At 44.9% G+C, this 19807-nt stretch overlaps 1 protein-coding gene across 1 annotated transcript; it reads right to left on the reverse strand.

Moving 5' to 3' along the window:
• Nucleotides 1-833: 833 nt before the first annotated feature.
• On the reverse strand, nucleotides 834-18965 carry PTH1R (parathyroid hormone 1 receptor; the record flags this gene model as incomplete). Its single annotated transcript, XM_083380098.1, has 10 exons — nucleotides 834-1237; nucleotides 2145-2186; nucleotides 3188-3329; nucleotides 5076-5170; nucleotides 7827-7893; nucleotides 9196-9256; nucleotides 13684-13837; nucleotides 15218-15404; nucleotides 17555-17649; nucleotides 18847-18965. Coding segments are annotated over 10 exons (1325 nt in total), but the record flags the coding sequence as incomplete, so codon positions are not given.
• Nucleotides 18966-19807: the final 842 nt, after the last annotated feature.

Here is a 19807-nt window from a genome sequence, read left to right on the forward strand (position 1 = left end):
CGGCTCCTTCCCACTTCGCTCTCTATCCAGGGTTGGTTTCCCCTGTTATTGTGAATCAATGATCTGTCTCCGGAGAGAGGCAACATTATCGTCTCTGTTTCGCTTTTGAACTGACTCATTGTTTTATGCAGAGCAGGCTCTAGATTATTGATCTAATCATAATTTATACTTCCCCAATGAATGCTGGACAATCTCCTGATGCCTTTGCTCGGGGGGAGGGGGAGGGCTGAGTTACTAGGAATAAGAGCCCGGGACAATATGATTTTCTCGTGCGGCAAGACGGAAGCAAAAAGATAACAGGATCGAGGAGAAGCAGGAAAATCATTTCAATTTTCTTTCGATTGCGAAACCCTTGTTTTCACTTGGTCGCTTAAAACATGAATTTAGCTACAGCGCTGGACGGGGTGGGGAGAAAGTCCTCTCTGGAATACAAACATGCATTGTAGAGTCCCCCCCCCCCCGCTAAACCAAATCTTAAAAGCAAATCAACCACGAAGGTAAAAGAAAGTTTTGCTCTGAAATGTTCCCGGATGGATCAGCCTACGGGCAGGGTCCTTTTCGTTCCCCTAAAGAAGAAAAACTCTAAATGCCCTGGGACCGCTGGCCCCTTTGCCCTGCGCTCCCCAAAGATAATGGGGATCGCCCTTGCCTTCTAGGGCAGGGGAACGCAGAGACTCTGCTGGGTTGCCAAAATTGTTGCCGTCCTTCATTCCGGCAAGATGGCGTTTCTCGTTACAAAGAATCGAGTGGAGAGTCAAACCCCCCTCCACAAAACAGTGATGGGGATCAATTTTCCTGGAAGTTGCTTGCCACCCGCAGTGATTTCAGGGGGCCCTAAGTGGGGCTTTCTAACCCTCATCTCATTTTGTCCAGTTTACATCACAGATTCTTCTTCTTTTTCCAACAGGGCGGCTGGCTTGTAGCCGTTGTAAAGTCCGGAGCTGTTCTGATAGTCCTCCTCTTTGCTGTAATGGTCGGGCCCTGAAGACACCACTGAGTTTTCTGAGATGGACCCATTCCTGATGTACCCAGGCAAATTCCGGTGTCCGTTGAGGGCGCCGGAGGCCGGTTTGCCGTTCAGAGGCAGTGGCGTGCCCCCTTTGGCGGTGACGTTGGTGACACTGGTGTGGGACACCATGGGTCCGTAGCTGTAGGTGGTGCTCCCACTCCGCGCCTTCCTTCGGATGTCCAGTGCTAATGTCCATCGGCTCCATGACTTCTTAATCTCGGCTTGGACCTAGGGAGGGTGAGGAATGGGGTGGGGGAGAAAAGGATGGTTATTATGGCTGGTGGAAAGTTCTGACCCAGAGCCGTTAACGGAAGACATTCTGGGGAGGCGTAAATTGGAGTTGGCAAAAAAAGGAAAAAAATCGGAGAAACCTGAAGGGGTCTTAGATGGTTGTGTGAGTCCTTTGGGGGATTGATGGGAAGGGACTTTTGAAGCCATTGGGGCGGTTCATGAGCCTCGCACATACACATCTGACAAACGCAGTCAAAATGGTTTGTGAGACACCCCCCCCCCAATTAAGCAGTTGGAATCTAAAGAAGGGATCCGTTAATCAGCTGATTTCATTGGCAAGTCTGTGCAGGGCACTCAGAATGTTTGAAGGAAAAAAATGCTTCATTGGGGGATCAGTTTGGTGTGTTGGGCAGCTTTTTAGAACAGCTACTCCCACCTCTGAAGAAATGATGCCCTCCCCCTCCCCCTTTCCTCCCTCCCCTCCCTCCCTCGCATCTTCCTTTCTCCTCTCCCTCATTTCCTTTTTCCCTATTCCTCTGTTCCTTTCTCCCTTTCCTCCCCTCCTTCCCTCTTCCCTCCCCTCCTCCTCCCTCCCTTCCCACCCCTTTTCCTTTCCTTCCCTCCCCCTCCCTCCCTTCTCTTCCCTTCTCATTCCCTTCTTCCCTTCGCTTCCCTTCCCTTCCCTCCCCTTCTTTCCTTTCCTTTCCTCTCCTCTCCTCTCCTCTCCTCTCCTCTCCTCTCCTCTCCTCTCCTCTCCTCTCCTCCCCTCCCTCCCTCCCTCCCTCCCTCCCTCCCTCCCTCCCTCCCTTCCTTCCTTCCTTCCTTCCTTCCTTCCTTCCTTCCTTCCTTCCTTCCTTCCTTCCTTCCTTCCTGGTGCTCTGATTCTGCAGGCTGGGATACTCACCTCCCCATTACAAAAGCAGTAGATAATTGCGACGAAAAATCCCTAGGAAGAAAAAGAAGGAATAAAATTGGACTCTGGGACTGATTTTTAGGCTACGGGTGGCAGGTCTCCTATGGCTGACCCCCAACTCCGACTTAATCCATAATGGGGTGGGTAACATACAGGTTGTCCTTGGCTTACAACAGTCCACTCAGAGGTCGTTCAAAGTTGCAACGGCACTGAAAAAAAGGGACTTATGACCGTTTTTCACACTTGCGACCATTGCTTAGCAACTGACTCGTATCTGTGACAGTTGCAGCATCCTGGGGTCATGTGATCCTCTTTTTGCGACCATCTGATCAGCAAAGTCAATGGGGGAGCTGGATTCACTTAACGACCGTGTGACTAACTTAACAACTGCAGTGATTCACTTAACAACCGTGGCAAGAAAGGTCGTAAAATGAGGCAAAACTCACAACAAATGTTTCACTTAGCAGCATAAATGTTGCCTCAATGTTGGTCGTAACTTGAGGACTACCTGTATAGTGGAGAATCCCTCATACGTCTTCCTAAGTCACCTGGTTAAGTTCTAGTTTATTGGCTTTTACCCAGTCTGTTGCGTTCACAGGTTTTGCTTTGTCAAGGAGTGACTACCTTGACATGATTTATTTCCCATCATGCCCTGGGTTTTCTTTTCTGGAGGGGGGATTATGGGATACTAAAATGGAGGAAGATTGAAAGAATGGATGGCAGCGACGAAATTACAACTGAGACTCATAAAAATCCGATTTGACTTCAGAGAGGGGTAATAACTAATAATGTATATTAAAATTTCAGAATTAATTTGAGAAGTACTTATATTAATAACTGCTTTTTAATTCAGTGTTATTAAGAATGAATCCTTTATAAATTTTGCGAGTTGTATGGGGATTATGAGAGTTGAACTGCAACTCATGGACGGACATCATGGATGGGGGGGAAAAAACAACACTTTATTGCATTTTCACCACCCTTCCTAAATCCTAAACTGGTGATTTTGAAGAAGGGGTAGGAGCGATACGAACCTGGAAGGAGTTAAACAGCATTTCATAGTGCATCTGAATTTGCCAGAGGATTCCGGAAACCTCCGTGTACGGCATAGCCATAAAAACGATATAGTGGACTCCGAATAACGGCATGAGGACCAGGGTGGATTTCAAGAGTTTCCTGCAGAGAAAGAGAGAAATTATAGATAGAAGAGTGTACCTCAGGGATGAACGGAGGGGTCCCTGGTGGTCTCTGAGCTGGGTGGGTTTCCTTGCAGACGTTTCAGGACCCAGTTAGGGAACATCATCAGTGGAATGTATGGAGAAGAGGAGGAGGAGGAGGAGGAGGAGGAGGAGGAGGAGGAGGAGGAGGAGGAGGAGGAGGAGGAGGAGGAAGGACTGTGGGGTCCCTGGTGCTCTCTGAGCTAGGTGGGTTTCCTTGCAGGCGTTTCATGACCCAACTAGGGAACCTCATCAGTGCTAGAAGGGAGGAAGAGGGGGAGGAGGAGGAGGAGGAGAGGGAGGGATAGGAGAGAAAAGGAAGGAGGGAAGGAGGGAGGGAGGGATAAGAGAGAGAAAGGAAGGAACCTCGCAACCTTCCCACCTGCCTTCCAGCAAGCAAGATCAATGCAGAAAGTGGGATTTATTTAACGACCACACGATTCACTTAATGGCTGCAGCGATTCAGGGCCTTTTACAGGTGCAAAATCAGGCACGGCTGGTTTAACAGGCGCCTTCCCATAAAAACTGCGGGTCGGGGTAGGGCGAGGACTAGCTCGCAAGCCCCTTCTTCGCTCTCCCCCCCCCACAATCCTCTGCCAGGAAAGGCCTGGAGACCCCCCCCCCCAAACGGCACAGGACGTGGCAGGCTGGCAGAGGCGAAGAGAACCTGCCTCGGTCGGGCTGGCACAGTTGGCTTGGCAGCCCCGGGTGCGGGTGGGGAGGAGAAAGAGGGGTGGGTGGGAAATGTGAATTTGGAAAGAAAATATTTTAATTCGAAGCAGGCGAGGCCAGCGGGATGGTTTGGCCCGGCTTTGCATAAACCCCAAAGTTTCGTTCTCAGCCTATCATTTTCCTCGAGATTTATTTCACCCTCTTGAAGGGTGAATGTCGGTTTGGACAAAGCCGGGAGGGTGTTTTTCCAGCCGGGACACCGCGAGGGCCGATGCCAGAGGGTGGGAGGGCTTGCTTGGGCCCCCCCCCGCACAACCACAGGATCTCGGTGCCCCCTGGCTAATTGTTTCCAGATTTGTGGGGACTTGGCCGAAGAATCCCTCTCTTCCGCCTCCGCGTGGGCCTCGTTTGCAGCCGGTGGAGGCTCCCTCCGGGGCGCAGTTAGCGACGGGGGTCAGATGTGCCTGCCTTTGTCTCCTGGGGCTGATGGGCAGCTGCTGCACGGACCCCCTTCCCTTCGCCCCTTCCTCCTCCTCCTCCTCCTCCCATCTTCTTTTTCCTACCCCTCCTCCCTTTTCCTTCCTCTTTTCCCTTCCTCCATTTTTCCTTCTCTTCCTCTTCACTTTCCCTCTTGATATCCCTTCCTTCCTTCTTCCCCTTCCTTCTTCCTATTCTCCTTCCTTTCCTTCCCCCATTCCATGTTCCTTTTCCTTCCCTCTTCCTTTTTTCTTCCTTCCTCTCTCCTCTTCCCCTTCCTTCCACCCCCCTCTATTTCCATTTCTTCTTCCTCTACTTCCTTTCCTTTCCCATCCCTCCCTTTTTCTTCCTCTTCCCCTTCCTTCCTTCTTCCAATTCCCTCCCTCCCTTTCTTCTTCATCCTTTCCTTTCCTTTCCCTTCCCTCTTTCCCCCTTCCCGTCTCCTTCCCTTCCCTCCTTTCCTTTCCTTTCCTTTCCTTTCTTTTTTCTCCCTTCCTGCATTCTCCCCTCTTTTCTCTCCGCTTTGTCGCTCCCTTTCCAGAGGGAAACGACTCACCTGTACTGCTGTCTGCTGTCACACCTGCCCGCGTTTGTTTCCCGGAGTTTGGTCGCAAGGACTCTGATGATTTTGATAAACAGGATAAAGTTTGCCTGTAAGAGAAAAGGAAAGAAGGGAGGAGGAGGGGGGAGGGAGGAAGGGGACAAAGGGAAGGAAGGAGGAGGAGGAGGAGGAGGAAAGACCGGAAAGGGAGAAAGGAGAAGATAAACAAGAAAGGAAGGGAAGGGGAGGAGGAAGAAGGAGAAGAGAAAAGGAAAGAAAAGGAGAAAGTGAAAGAAGGAAGAGAAGGAGGAGAAGAGGAAAAAGGGAGAAGGAGAAAGAGGAGAAAAAAAGGAAAGGGAGGCGAAGAGCAAGGAAGGAAGGAAGAGAAGGGAAGGGAAGGAGGAAAAAAGGAAGGAGAAAGGAGGGGAAAAAGAGGAGAAGAGAGAGGAGAAGAGAGAAAGAAGAAAAAGGAGGAAAAAAGAAAAAAAAGGGAAGCAGTGGGAGAGCGTGGGAAAGGGAGCGATAGTTTAATATATATATATATATATAATGTCAAATGCTTGTTAACTATTTAGATTACCTTGCTAGGCCCCAAACATGGGACAAATCTTTATTTCCTGTGTCAGCCTAACCTGAAGGCCATCGACAGGCAGTAGTCACAACAGTGACAGCTCATATTTGTGAAAATTTTTTAAATTGCTAACAGAGAATTAAGGGAGACTGAAATGCATTTCTAACTTATTAGTTTTCATCAGTCAGCCATACCCTTCCGAGATTCGAACCTGGGCTGATTGCACATTAGGCAGTTGTTTTCACCTCTAGGCCACAGGCTCTCTCTCGCTCTGTTAGCTGAGAAAAAATAGCTAACAAGCATTTGACATATATATCTCCCCTTGCTTCTCAGCTAACAAAGCGAGAGAGATCCTGTGGCCTAGAGGTGAAAACAACTGCCTAATGCGCAATCAGCCCAGGTTCGAATCTCAGAAGGGTATGGCTGACTGATGAAAACTAATAAGTTAGAAATGCATTTCAGTCTCCCTTAATTCTTTGTTAGCAATTTAAAATTTACACACACACACACACATATACACATACACACACACACACACATATAATTACACACCTACTTCCTTTCTATCGCCCACCCTCCCCTTGCAGCTAGGATCCAGAAAGAGAAAAATAAATACAAATTGCAGTCGAATCAAACCCACCCAGAGTGACTTTTTGGGGGTGTGTGTGAAGGTGGGATGGGGACAAGGCAGAGACCTCCAGGCCCAGGATGTAAAACGACAACAACAACAACCAAAACCTTGGGGGGTGCGTGGTTGCAAAAAAAACCCGAGAGGGCATCGCTGGCTAACCAGGTTTGAGATCTAACAGCAGGCTATTCCGGCTATCCGGCACCCCTCCCACCTCCACCCACTTTCTGGACCACCCAGACATTTTGGAGCGATGAGAATGGGGGAAGTTGGCCAGAGGAGATGACGCCAGCCCTTTTCCATTTACGGTCCACTGACCACAGAACAATGGTTTGCCCAGGATGGATGTTGGTTTGTCTTGCAAAAAATAAATGAAAAAAATTCTCAGGCTGGGAAGCCCGCCTCAGTTTCCCCGCAAATGTTGTCTTCCCCACGTCTGAAGGAAGCCGAGATGGGTTCGGATTGAGGTCTGCAGACACCCCCCCCTCCCCAAGGGACGCTGGCAGCTTTGTCCCGGCCACTGGGTTGTGCGTGTATCTTTGTGTGTGCAGTTATTTGTGACTTGCAGTCTCGGGAAGAGATCTCTGCTCAGCTTCTGAGTTTCTCGCCCATTGTGGCAATTTTGCTGGAGATTTCAAAAACTGGACAACCCAGTCTGATGGTGTACACGTAGTCCTTGACTTACAGACGTCTGTATAGTGACCGTTCGAAGTTACAACAGCACTGCAAAAAGCGACTTAGGACCACTTTTCACACTTACCACATTGCAGCACCCCTACCCCACCCCCCCATGGTCACGTGCTCAAAATTAAAAATTCAGACACTTGCTAATTGACTCATACTTATGACGTTCACCGCATCCCAGGGTCACGTGATCCCCTTTTGCGACCTTCTGACAAGCGAAGTCAATGGGGGAAACTGGACTCACTTAACAACCCTGTGATTATCTTAACAACTGCAGTGATTCACTTAACAACTGTGGCAAGAAACGTCATAAGATCAGGCAAAACTCACTTTAACTGTCTTGCTTAGCAACAGAAATTTTGGGTACAGTTGTGGTCGTAGGTTGAGGATTACCTGTAAGGTCTCCTGCCTTCAGTTTGGGGTTGGACTAGATGACCTTTGAGGTCCCTTCCAGTGCTGGGACTTTGTTCTATGAAGGGGAGCCAGGCAGCATGCCGGCTGGGGGATTCTGGGAGTGGAAGTCCACTCACTTTAAAAGCATCCTGGCTGGGGGATTCTGGGAGTGGAAGTCCAACCCTTCTTAAAGCATGCCGGCTGGGGGATTCTGGAAGATGAAGTCCACCCTTCTTAAACCATGCCAGCTGGGGGATTTGGGGAATGGAAGTCCTCCCCTCTTCAAGCACGCTGGCTAGGGGATTCTGGGAGTCCACCCACCTTAAACTTGCTGAGGTTGAGTAACTCTGATTTAAATAACAGGCAAGGCCTGTAAAAAAGGGAACGGCTTTCCCTGTGCAACCCCATCCGCCATCTGTACTTTTTTGACCCCTGCCTGTTAATTTCTCCTCTTTCTCCCTTCCCAGACTTCTCCTTGGCTCCGACTCACCAACACGGCCGTGAGGATGGGCACCTGGATGAACCACTTGAAATAGCCGGCGCTTAAATCCCAGCATCTGCCAAGAAAAGAAGAAGCTGCTTCATAAATCTGATTTATTAATTGATTGATTGATTGTTATAAAATAGCTTTCCATTCTAGGGACTGTTTTCAGAAACTTCTATAATCTTCATTTATCAAAAGATCTGTTGAAACCATCCCCAGCCTGGCTGGGAAAGCAAATTTATGAGAGGTTGAGCTTCCAGGTAAAGGAGTAGTCTACCCTTTAAAAATAAGGGAGTAGGTCTGTCTATTTCAGGAACCACAGATCCAAACAGGTTGGCCTTTAAGAGTGTTTTTCAAATTTGGCAACTGTAAGATATGTGGCCTTTAGCTCCCAGAATTCCACAGCTGCCCTTGCTAGCTGGGTGATTCTGGGAGTCGAAGTTCATACATCTTAAAAGTTACCAGGTTTGAAAAACACTAGCTTTTATTCATACTATGGGTTTTACAAAATTCCCTTGACTGTTGTTTTTTTTTTGTAAAAATAACCCAGTCATTGAATTTGAGCGAATATTTATATATATATGTGTGTGTGTGTGTGTGTGTGTGTGTGTACACACACATACACACACATATCTTTTTAAAAAAAATAGAAAGTAATGTTGAGGTAATAAATGATCCAGCCAGCTTCATGAGGAATAAAAATGTCATGGCTACACAAATTATGACTATTAGCAAAACAAATCATGTGGCACTCTGGGATTAAAAATATCCTCAAGCGCCAATTTTTTTTTTCAATCAGACAGGCAGTGTGTGCCTATTGCCTACATTCACTCTTATTTGAGCAAAGGAAAAAATATTTAAAACAAGATCAGACAGAAACCAAGTTTACAACTCTTTAGAGCGGCAAGTTTATTAGTTATCCACATAAATATAAATGAAGTTATATCTATCTATATGTTCTACTTATCATCATCCTTCCATCCATCCATCTCTATTATCTGTTTATTATCTCTTTCTCTCGCTCATTCTATCTATCTATCTATCTATCTATCTATCTATCTATCTATCTATCTATCTATCTATCCTATCCTCTCTCTTCTATCACTTATCTATATCTATCTATCTATCTGTCTGTCTGTCTCTGTCTGTCTGTCTATCTATCTATCTATCTATCTATCTATCTATCTATCTATCTATCTATCTATCTATCTATCTCTACCAAATTATTTCTATTCCATGTTTAAATGGAATAGGTTCTGAATTTCTGGAGAAATAAAAAATAAAACTTGTACCGCAGGATTCAAAGTTAGATAAAGCATTTTTTTTTCTTAATGAAAGGAAATTCATGTAGAGCAAAATCACTCTGGACACTTACACGGTGTCTGCTAATGTCGCTCGAAGAGTTGCCCATATTGTGACAAACACAGCCGGAAGGCCTGAAAGATGGAAATCAAATCGCAGGAATGAGTCTCAAAATCGGATCAATATTTCATATTTGTCACCAGCAACCTTCCTGGTGTGTGTGTGTGAAGCGGGGAGAGTTGTGGTGTTGTCTCGTTAGCACTTTGTGGCAGACATCTGTGTTTCGTTTAGAACAAAGGTAACAGCTGCATCGGAAATCCTTATTGGAGGCACAATTGTCCTGGGTTCAAATTATCCTATTTCGTAGATATGATGTGAAGACCCAGCTCTCTGGAGAACCTCCTGATGCTCAGAAAGGTGGAAGGAAAAAGAAGATTCAGATGACCTACTCTGGACACACCTGATGTCTGCTCTGGAGAGGTTCCATGATGCTAGGAAAGGCAGAAGGGGAAAAAAAGGAGACCACCAGGTTCAAATTGTCCTGCTTTGGAAAGCGAAGAAAAGGAAGGCCATCAGGATGTGGAGAGACTCAGTCATGGTGGTGATGGAGCCACCGTTAGAAGAGCTGAAGGACCAGGAAGAGATCAGAAGATCCAGGAGAAGATGGATGTTCCTTTCCTTTTTATTTTCCTTCCTTCCTTCCTTCCTTCCTTCCTTCCTTCCTTCCTTCCTTCCTTCCTTCCTTCCTTCCTTCCTTCCTTCTCTCTCCTTCTCTCTCTCTCCTTCCTTCCTTCCTTCTCTCTCCTTCTCTCTCCTTCCTTCCTTCCTTCCTTCCTTCTCCTTCCTTCCTTCCTTCTCTCTCCTTCTCTCTCTCCTTCCTTCCTTCCTTCCTTCCTTCCTTCCTTCCTTCCTTCCTTCCTTCCTTCCTTCCTTCCTTCCTTTCTTTCTTTCTTTCTTTCTTTCTTTCTTTCTTTCTTTCTTTCTTTCTTTCTTTCTTTCTTTCTTTCTTTCTCATTGGAAAATTCCCATGGATCATTTCCAGTTTAGCCTGTCCCCAGAATAACAGCCATCTTCCCTCCCACAGTCAGTCCTTCGATTCAAATCAGAGCAAGCACAGCCAACTCTCCGCTGTAAAAAAAAAAGCCTTTAAAACAGATATATTTAATAATTAAACATTGGCAAAACTTTGTAAGTGGCTAAAATGGAGAAAGACAGCAAAAAAAGCAGAAAGCTTGGGTTTTTTTTAAAAAAATGTGTATTTTCTAAGTATTTGCAGCTCCATAAAAAAAAAAGGACAGAATTTTTACAGAGGCCATTGGGAAATTATTTGCCAGTTATTAGCAATAGACAGTCCCAAAATAAGCGCCTTTTGGTTTAACCCTTTTAGGTACATAGCGATAGAAGAATAGATGTGGAAAGTAGGCCACCAGGTGATCATGGTTTGGTGAATAGGTACAATATAGCAAACTTTCTTCCGGAAGACCAGAGAGCGAAACATTTAATTTGCAAATCTATTCGCTGGCTGGATTTAATCCAGTTTAAAGAAGCTAATTCTACTTTTCTCACATTTTTTCGGCATTTCTACTCTCTGATTTGGCTGTCGAAGCTAGACAATATGGCACCCGTCTCTGAGATAAACCATTATCTGCGCGAACGGAGGGATTTTTTTTCTCCAGCCCGTACGGCCAACTTCCCACCCCTTTGGCAGAGAGAAATAAAATAAAATAAAAATCTCCACAGCCTCATTTTATTTTATTATTGCATAAAGTAATGTAATTTACAGCCTGCTTCCACTTTGAGAGTCATGTTCCAAGCTGGACTGTAACACGCAGAAAGCTTATGAGATAATAAAAGAAAATTGGTTAATTTTTGAGAGAGACAATGTGGTTTTTTTTTAACGGTAGATGAGTTTGTTAATGCATATCAGACGTTCCAGGTTCCGAGCCAATATTTCAAGGAATATTTCCCTTCCAAGGTGGATTTTGGCATGTAATGCATTAAAAAACAACCTGATCTTTCTTCGCCAAAGTTTCTCTTTACATTTGGCCCTTTGCAAAGGTGCGGCATAATCTTAACAAATGTCTCGCTTTACAACGTAAATGTTGGGATCAGCTGTGGTCATAAATTGAGGACACCCGTACCTGGAGACAGCAGAAGAGAAAGAACTGGCAAATGTCACAAAATGACCTGGAAATAGAAGTCGGACAAATGTGGCAAAAGAAAGCAAAAGTAGGATCAATAGTGATAGCGCCTTGGGTGCAATCCCGAAACATCTGGAGCATCCCTTGAACACTACCAGCATTGACAAATTCCCCATCGGTCAATTGCAAGAGGCAGCTTGACTTGGAAGAGCTGACAATATTTTTAATCCATCAAACAACATCTGGCTATTCCAGGTCCTTGAGAAGGACTCAAGAGTGACCTGAAGGCCAAATCTAGTCTGAATATCTGGCTGATTCTGTGACCAATCCTAATAGAATCATCTATTATGACATTTCTAAGGGAATGCCGGAACGGTGAAGGATCAGCGTGAATTGAAGACTTCTAGGAGCAAAAGTTCATGAGAACTTGTGGCCTCCCAGAAGCAAGCTGGTGGTCAACCTGGTGGCGCACTCAAGAAGGTCCCAATTCCCAAGACTCAGTCAATGAGACTCAGTCAACCCTCCTGTGGTTCTTCTCTTCAAAACCTATCATGGATTTGAGAATGACTGTGACAAGTCTCTCTAAAATGTCTCTCACATGCATATACCCATGCTTCTACAAAATGTCCACCTTCCTCGGTCAGCCCAAGCTATTTTGGAGATCTTAATGTTTCCTTGACGCCTGCAAGCAAAACAGACCTTGGCTAATGATCTGCCCACCACTACATCCCACATCCTGTTTTCGGCTAAAATTGCAGCTTTCTGTTCTCGTGTCCAGACAAATGTGCTCAGGGTAAACTCGGAGACCTGATCTCAAAGACGGGGTGGAAGAAGAGAGGAAAAAAAGTTGATGGAGGCAGTTCTCCGATCTTGGGGGTTGAGGGGTTCCATCCCACCTCGCAGACATGTTCAGGAGGACATGGAGACTTTGGTGGCCTTCAAAAAGTCCTCCTGACCTTCTCCTGTAGGACATGTTGTTGAAGGATTTAAGATGGAGGAACTCAAGACCAGACACTCAAGTCTGGCGGCTCCAAAGCCACGTGAAAGGCAAAGCCAGATGTTTCTAGGTTAAATAAACTGAGATCATTTCCACCCAAGTGACCTTTGGAGTCTTCTGAGCCACCTTGAAAGGATGTAAACCTCATTGACATTGTTTTGGGACATTACTGGCTGAAGAACTAGAGGACCTCATTTATCACTATTGCAGATATGAAAAGTCTTGAGAGAAGAGGCGATCGATTTCTCTGGATGCATGTTTTTGAGTTAGTGGAGAAGAACAGGAGCAGGTAGATCTTTAGAGAAAGTTGACTTTTGACGTGCCGTCTAACGTTCCCCAAGAAATAGGAGAGCTCTAGAGAAGAACCAACATCTGACTTGGCAAGGTTCAACTTTTAATAGCTGAGGGTCCTTTACTTGCCACTAGCCCTCCAAACAGTTGAAGAAACATCTAACTAGCCTTGCCCCTCTAGACCCTAAACACTAAACTAGAATATTTATAGTTTGGGGTTGAACTGTGGGGTCCTCCCTGCTCTCTGAGTTTGATGGTTTTCTTGCAGACATTTCATAACCCAACTAAGTAACATCTTCAGTGTAGAAGGGAGTGGAGTTTACAGAGAGGAGGAGGAGGAGGACTGTGGGGTCCTTGGTGCTCTCTGAGCTTGATTGTTGTCTTGCAGACGTTTTATGACCCCACTAGGTAACATCATCAGAATCCTCGCTCACTAGCAGTGACAGAATTACCTAGTTGGGTCATGAAACGTCTGCAAGAGAACAACCAAGCTCAGAGGGTACCAGGACCCCAAGAGTTCCACCATCATCTAATACCCAAAATGTGGAAGCTGTTTGAAGAGAGATCCTCTCTTACTCCACCTGTGCATCGCTTTGAACACCTTTGGGAATTCAGATCTCAAGGCCACAAAGTTGGCCCAAGTCACTAGGAGCTCATTCTCCTCACCCTAACCCTGTAAATTTCACCAAAATGTTCAGAAGAAGTTCAGGAACTCTTTCACTCAACCTCAAGGTCAATTTTGGGCAATAACATCTATAGATCTTTAATGAGTTGATTTAGGGCCCATCTTGTCAGTGGGAACTTTTATCAACCACGTAGGTGGATGTTGTCCAGAAGGAAGGATCTTATTTAAATCACGATTTAATCTACACCATGATTTCCATAAATCTCGCCTTTCCACCAACATCTAGAGGGTCTCCCAAGTGGGTGTTCTGAATTGTCCCGTTTTGGGACATCTTTGTATCTCAATTTGATCTTTCCTTCTTTATTTTTTTTACCAAAAGCCCCCCCCCCGTCAAAGTTGAGTTGTAAAGAGGTGTTTATAGATATCTCACAGCCAAGAGGCCAACTTCTGGAAGCTCCTGAGATCCTCCAGCCTCTGGAGGTAGCCTTGGCAGAAAGACCAACTCACCCCAGCCAAACAATGTGAATCCACAGAGGTATTTCTTCTCCGAGAAGAAGGCCATGAAGATGAGGCTGTGGAGGTAGAGTCCTTCCACCAAGATCCAGTAGTAACTGGTGGCCAGGAAGTAGAGGAAGAGGGTCACCACTAGTTTGCAGCCCACCTGAGGAGAATACTGAGACAGGTACTGAGAGACAGAGACAGACAGACAGACAGACAGACAGACACACAGAGAGACACACAGAGAGAGACAAAGACAGAGAGAGAGACAGACAGAGAGAGACACAGAGAGAGAGACGCACAGACACAGACACACACAGACACAGAGAGACAGACACACACACACAGAGACAGACAGACACACACACACACAAAGAGACAGACACAGAGAGAGAGAGAGAGAGAGAGACAGAGACAGAGACACACACACAGAGACAGACAGACACACACACACACACACACACACACAAAGAGACAGACACAGAGAGAGAGACAGACACAGAGACAGACACACACACAGAGAGAGACAGACAGACACACACACACACACACACAAAGAGACAGACACAGAGAGAGATAGAGACACAGACACACACAAACACACACACAAAGAGACACACACACACACAGAGAGAGAGAGAGAGAGAGAGAGAGAGAGAGAGAGAGAGAGAGAGAGAGAGAGAGAGAGAGGAGTTAATTAGACAGTATTGATAAGTCCTGCTGTGGACATTGGACAGGCTGTTTAAACTGGGCGATGGTAAGTTCTAGTCCTCCCTTAAACCATGAATGCCAGCTGGCTGACTTTGGGCCGATCATCAGGCGATGGTAAGTTCTAGTTCTGCCTCAGGCATGAAATCCAGTTTGGTGACTTTGGGCCAATCACTAAAAGACGGTATGCTGTAGTCCAGCCTTAGATAGGAAAGCTGGCTGGCTGACTTTGACCCAGTCACCAGGAGACGGTGAGTTCTAGTCCCACCTTAGCTGAGTAACTTTGGGTCAGACACCAGATGGTCAGTTCTAGTCCCGCCTCAGGCATGAAAGCCAGCTGGGTGACCTTGCACCAATCACCAGGAGACAGTGAGTTCTACTCTCAATTTAGGAATAAATGCCAATTGGGTGACTTTGGGGCAATCACCAAGAAACAGTGAGTTCTAGTCCTGCCTTAGCTGAGTGACTTTAGGCCAATCACCAGGAGATGGAGAGTTCTAGTCCCGCCTTAGGCATGAAAGGTGGTTGGTTGACTTTGGCCCAGTCACCAGGAGACGGTGAGTTCTAGTCCCGCCTTAGGCACAAAAGCCGGCTGGGTGACTTTGGGCCAATCACCAGGCGACGGGGAGTTCTAGTCCCTCCTGAGGCATGAAAGCCAGCCAAGTGACTGTGGGCCATGCGCTCTCTCTCTCTCAGCCTTGCAGGGTGGTTGTTGCGGAAAAATAGGGGGAGGGAGGCACGTTCACCGTGTTACTTATAAAGTAGTAAAAGCAGAATGCAATTAAACAAATCAAGGACGTCTTTGACCATTCCTTTGCAAGCAGGAGAAACTAACCAGGGTTGAGTTATCCGTCGGGGTAGCCTCGGTCATGGATAGGAACTCGCCCTCCGGAATGATCTCCATCTCCTCCAAGGCCGAGCCGGAATACAGCACGGCATCCTTCACGAAGATGCTGATCGCCCGAAGCATGAAGGAGACGAATAAATGCATGTGGATGTAGTTCCGGGTACAGTGCAAACGTCTGGAACAAGAAAAAAAATGCGAAATTTCAGCACTTTTCTAATCCTCGGCAAGGGATTCGTTCGCAGGCTGACCTTGGGAGCGGCATTCGAACTGGTGACTTGAATTTGGCTGGAGTGGACTCAGACGTGAACCCATCTGGTTGATTAATGGCAAGACAGGCGGCGTCTGAGTTTAATCAATCAATAAAACTAGAATAAATAAACCATACAAATTCAGCGAGGGTAGTCCTCGGCATACGTCCATTCATTTAGTGACCGTTTGAAGTTGCAACGACACTGAAAAAAGGGACTTAGGACTTTTTCAGTCTTAGGACTGCTGCAGCGTCCTCACGGTCGCCTGATCGAAATTGAGATGTTTGGCAATTGACTCGTCTTTATGATGGCTCCACTGTCCTGGGGGGGGGGAATGTCACGTGATCCCCTTTTGCGACCGTCTGACCAACAAAGTCAATGGGGGAAGTCGGATTCACTTAACAACTGTGTTGTTAACTTATCACCTGCAGTGATTCACTTAACGGTGACAAGAAAGGTCGTAAAATGGGGCAAAACTCACTCAACATATATCTCACTTAGCAACAGGAATTTGGGGCTCTGTTGTGATTGTAAGTCAAGGACTACTTGTGTAGGAGGCAGGCAGGGGTGTTAAAAAAAGAAATAAAAAAGTAAAAAAAAAGAAATAATAAAAAGAAAATACAATGAAGTAAAATAATAAAATGAAAATGCAATGGAAATGAATAGAATAGAATAGAATAGAATAGAATAGAATAGAATAGAATAGAATAGAATAGAATAGAATAGAATAGAATAGAATAGAATAGAATATAGAATATAGAATAGAATAGAATAGAATAGAATAGAATAGAATAGAATAGAATAGAATAGAATATAGAATATAGAATAGAATAGAATATAGAATATAGAATAGAATAGAATAGAATATAGAATATAGAATAGAATATAGAATAGAATAGAACAGAATAGAATAGAATAGAATATAGAATATAGAATAGAATATAGAATAGAATAGAATATAGAATATAGAATAGAATAGAATATAGAATATAGAATATAGAATAGAATAGAATAGAATAGAATATAGAATATAGAATATAGAATAGAATAGAATAGAATAGAATAGAATATAGAATATAGAATAGAATAGAATATAGAATATAGAATATAGAATATAGAATATAGAATAGAATAGAATAGAATATAGAATATAGAATAGAATAGAATAGAATAGAATATAGAATATAGAATATAGAATAGAATATAGAATATAGAATAGAATAGAATAGAATAGAATAGAATATAGAATAGAATATAGAATATAGAATATAGAATATAGAATATAGAATATAGAATAGAATAGAATAGAATAGAGAATATAATAAAGAATAGAGAACAGAGAACAGAACAGTATATACTGAATAGAGAATAGAATAGATTAGATTGTAGAACAGAATAGATTAAAGAATAGAGAATTGAGAACAGAATAGCACAGAACATACAGAATAGAGTAGAACAGAACAGAACAGAACAGAATAGAATAGCAGTAGAAAAAAAGAACAGAAAAGCCAAAACAACAGGACAAAAGTCGCTTGTTTATGAAATAGCAGCTTTTATAAATTTAGAAACAGATAGAAATAAGATATAGAACACAGTGCATGGATAGATTGAAAGCAAGCAAACACTACAAAAGCAATAAGGATCTTCTGTGCTGCTTTTTCTTTACGTGAAATACAAAATAATGGCTTAAGAGCCCCATAAACTGATTTAAAACCGGTTATGGTGGCTAAAAGCCAATGTTGGCCTGTATGTGGGTCAATTAAGTCAAGATGGCAGAGAGCTTTTCAAGAAAAGATTGGTCATTAGTTTGATTGGGATGGTATAAGATCTCCTATCTCGGGCAGGGGGTTGGACTAGATGACCTCCGAGGTCCTTTCCAGTCATAGGATTCTAGGATTCTATGGTTATAAATACATGTGATGGAAGCCCCACCCCTTTGTTTGGACATGTGAAGGGGCGGACCTTCACAAGGGGTGGGGATTGGCATTGCCGTAGCTGCCATTTTGACTTTCTTGACCTTATTTGCAAACCTCGCAGGGGAAAAGGGATCTTCTCATCAGCCATGGGGCCAACTTACCGGAAATAAGCTAAGATCATAACCGCAATTGTCAGCGATCCCAGCGAGATGGAATAACCAACGGTATAAATCACATAAAGCCGATGAAAAACTTCCTGCAACACACACATACAAAAGGATGCAGAGATGTGTTTGTCAATCTAAGATGGGTGGAGGTCAGTTCCAAGCTAGCATTGAATGAAGCCGGCTGGGTGACTTTGGGCCAATCACCAGGAGACGGGGAGTTCTAGTCCCACTTTAGGCATGAAAGCCAGCTGGGTGACTTTGGGCCAATCACCAGGAGACGGTGAGTTCTAGTCCCTCCTTAGGTGTCAAAACTGGTTAGGAGATTTTGGGCCAATGACCAGGAGACGGTGAGTTCTAGTCCCTCCTTAGGCATGAAAGCCAGCTGGGTGACTTTGAGCCAATGACCAGGAGACAGTGAGTTCTTGTCCCACTTTAGGCATGAAAGCCAGCTGGGTGACTTTGAGCCAATCAACAGGAGACTGTGAGTTCTAGTACCGCCTTAGGCAACAAAGCCAGCTGGGTGATTTTGGGCAATGACCAGGAGACGGTGAGTTCTCGTCCCTCCTTAGGCATCGAAACTGGTTGGGAGATTTGGGGCCAATGAGCAGGAGATGGTGAGTTCTAGTCCTGCCTTAGGCATGAAAGCCACCTGGAGGACTTTGAGCCAATCACCAGGAGTCCGGGAGTTCTAGTCCCGCCTTAGACATGAAAGCCGACTGGGTGACTCTGGGCCAGTCTTTCTCTCTCAGCCGCACCCACCTCACAAGGGTGTTGTGCAGAAAATAAGAGGTGGAAGGAGTATCATGTATGTTCGCTCTCTTGAGTTGTTTATGACAATAACTAAGGCGGAATAGAAATCCAATAAAAATAATCAATCAACTAATTAATTATATTTAATTTATTATGTTTAATTAATCAATGTAGATTATAAGTAAATAACAGAATAACAGAGTTGGAAGGCACCTTGGAGGTCATCTAGTCCAACCCCTGCTCACGCAGGAGACCTGTACAGAATCAGAGCTGAGTTGGAAGGGACTCTGGAGGTCATCTAGTCAAACCCCCTGCTAAAGCAGGAGACCCTATGATATTCCAACAAAGGGTTGTCCAATCTCTTCTTAAAAGCCTCCAGTGATGGAGCAGCTACAACTTCTGGTTGTAAGTTAATAATTTATGATTAAATAAATAAAGATTATGAATGAATGAATGAATGAATCAATCGATCGATCAATCAAATTCAAACCCCCGTTGTGTTCCACATCCTTCTCGTCACCCAGGTCGCCGCTCACCTTATCCGTGCTGTTCAGGACAAGAAACTTGGCACATTCGGTATAGTTTGCCCAGGTACGGTTCTTGTTGGGCACCAACGCCCAGCTGCCGTTCAGGTCACACTGTCGATGGGCATAACCTGTCAGAAGGGCAGAGACGATGTGAAACAGGGAAGAAATTGCCTTTGGTCACCTCTTGGTACCCCAAAGTTGTGCCTCGGTTGGACCCACACAAAGAGGGCAGGAATAGGGTCGGGGGGACAGGAGGTGTGCCGGGAGTGGTTGGAGAGCCTGGGCTGTTTCAGCTAGTGGGCCTACAAACCACGAATCTCAATTTATGGAAGGTTTGGTTGAGACTGGAAAAAGAGGCTTCTGTTTTTCTGCTTTATTCTCGGAAGGTTTAGAATTTCTTTCAAGTTTCTCTTGGAATTATTTTGGCTGATTTTAAGGGGTTTGGAGTGTGGCTGGACCAAATTCCCCAGGGGGGGGAATTCTGGGCGTTGAATCCATGCATCTTAAAGTGGCTGAGACTGAGAAACACTGGCACCAGTGGTCATCCTGTGGAACAGCCTGCCACATGGAATTTAAAAAGCAGGAATTTTGGATCAGAGGATCTGTGTTATTTCTCCAAATCTGGGGATTGAATTTAATTAAATTTAAAGTAAATTATCTTTCTTCACATTGAAAGACAATTTTTGAGACATTTCCTGCAACGGATTGAAAGGGGAGACAGCACGGATCAGTATGAAAACGTTAACAATATGAATTGCTCTCAGCAGCTTCTACATTGTTCACCTGCCATGTGAAGTGGGTGTGAGGCATATGTCATTTAGATAGATAGATAGATAGATAGATAGATAGATAGATAGATAGATAGATAGATAGATAGATAGGCAGGCAGGCAGGCAGGAAGATAGATAAGATAATGAATAGGTGGATGAGGGATAGATGGAGGGATGGAGGCATAAATAAAAAGATGGTT

This window comes from Vipera ursinii (assembly GCF_947247035.1).
Source record: "Vipera ursinii genome assembly, contig: scaffold_280, whole genome shotgun sequence".
Lineage (NCBI taxonomy): Eukaryota > Metazoa > Chordata > Lepidosauria > Squamata > Viperidae > Vipera > Vipera ursinii.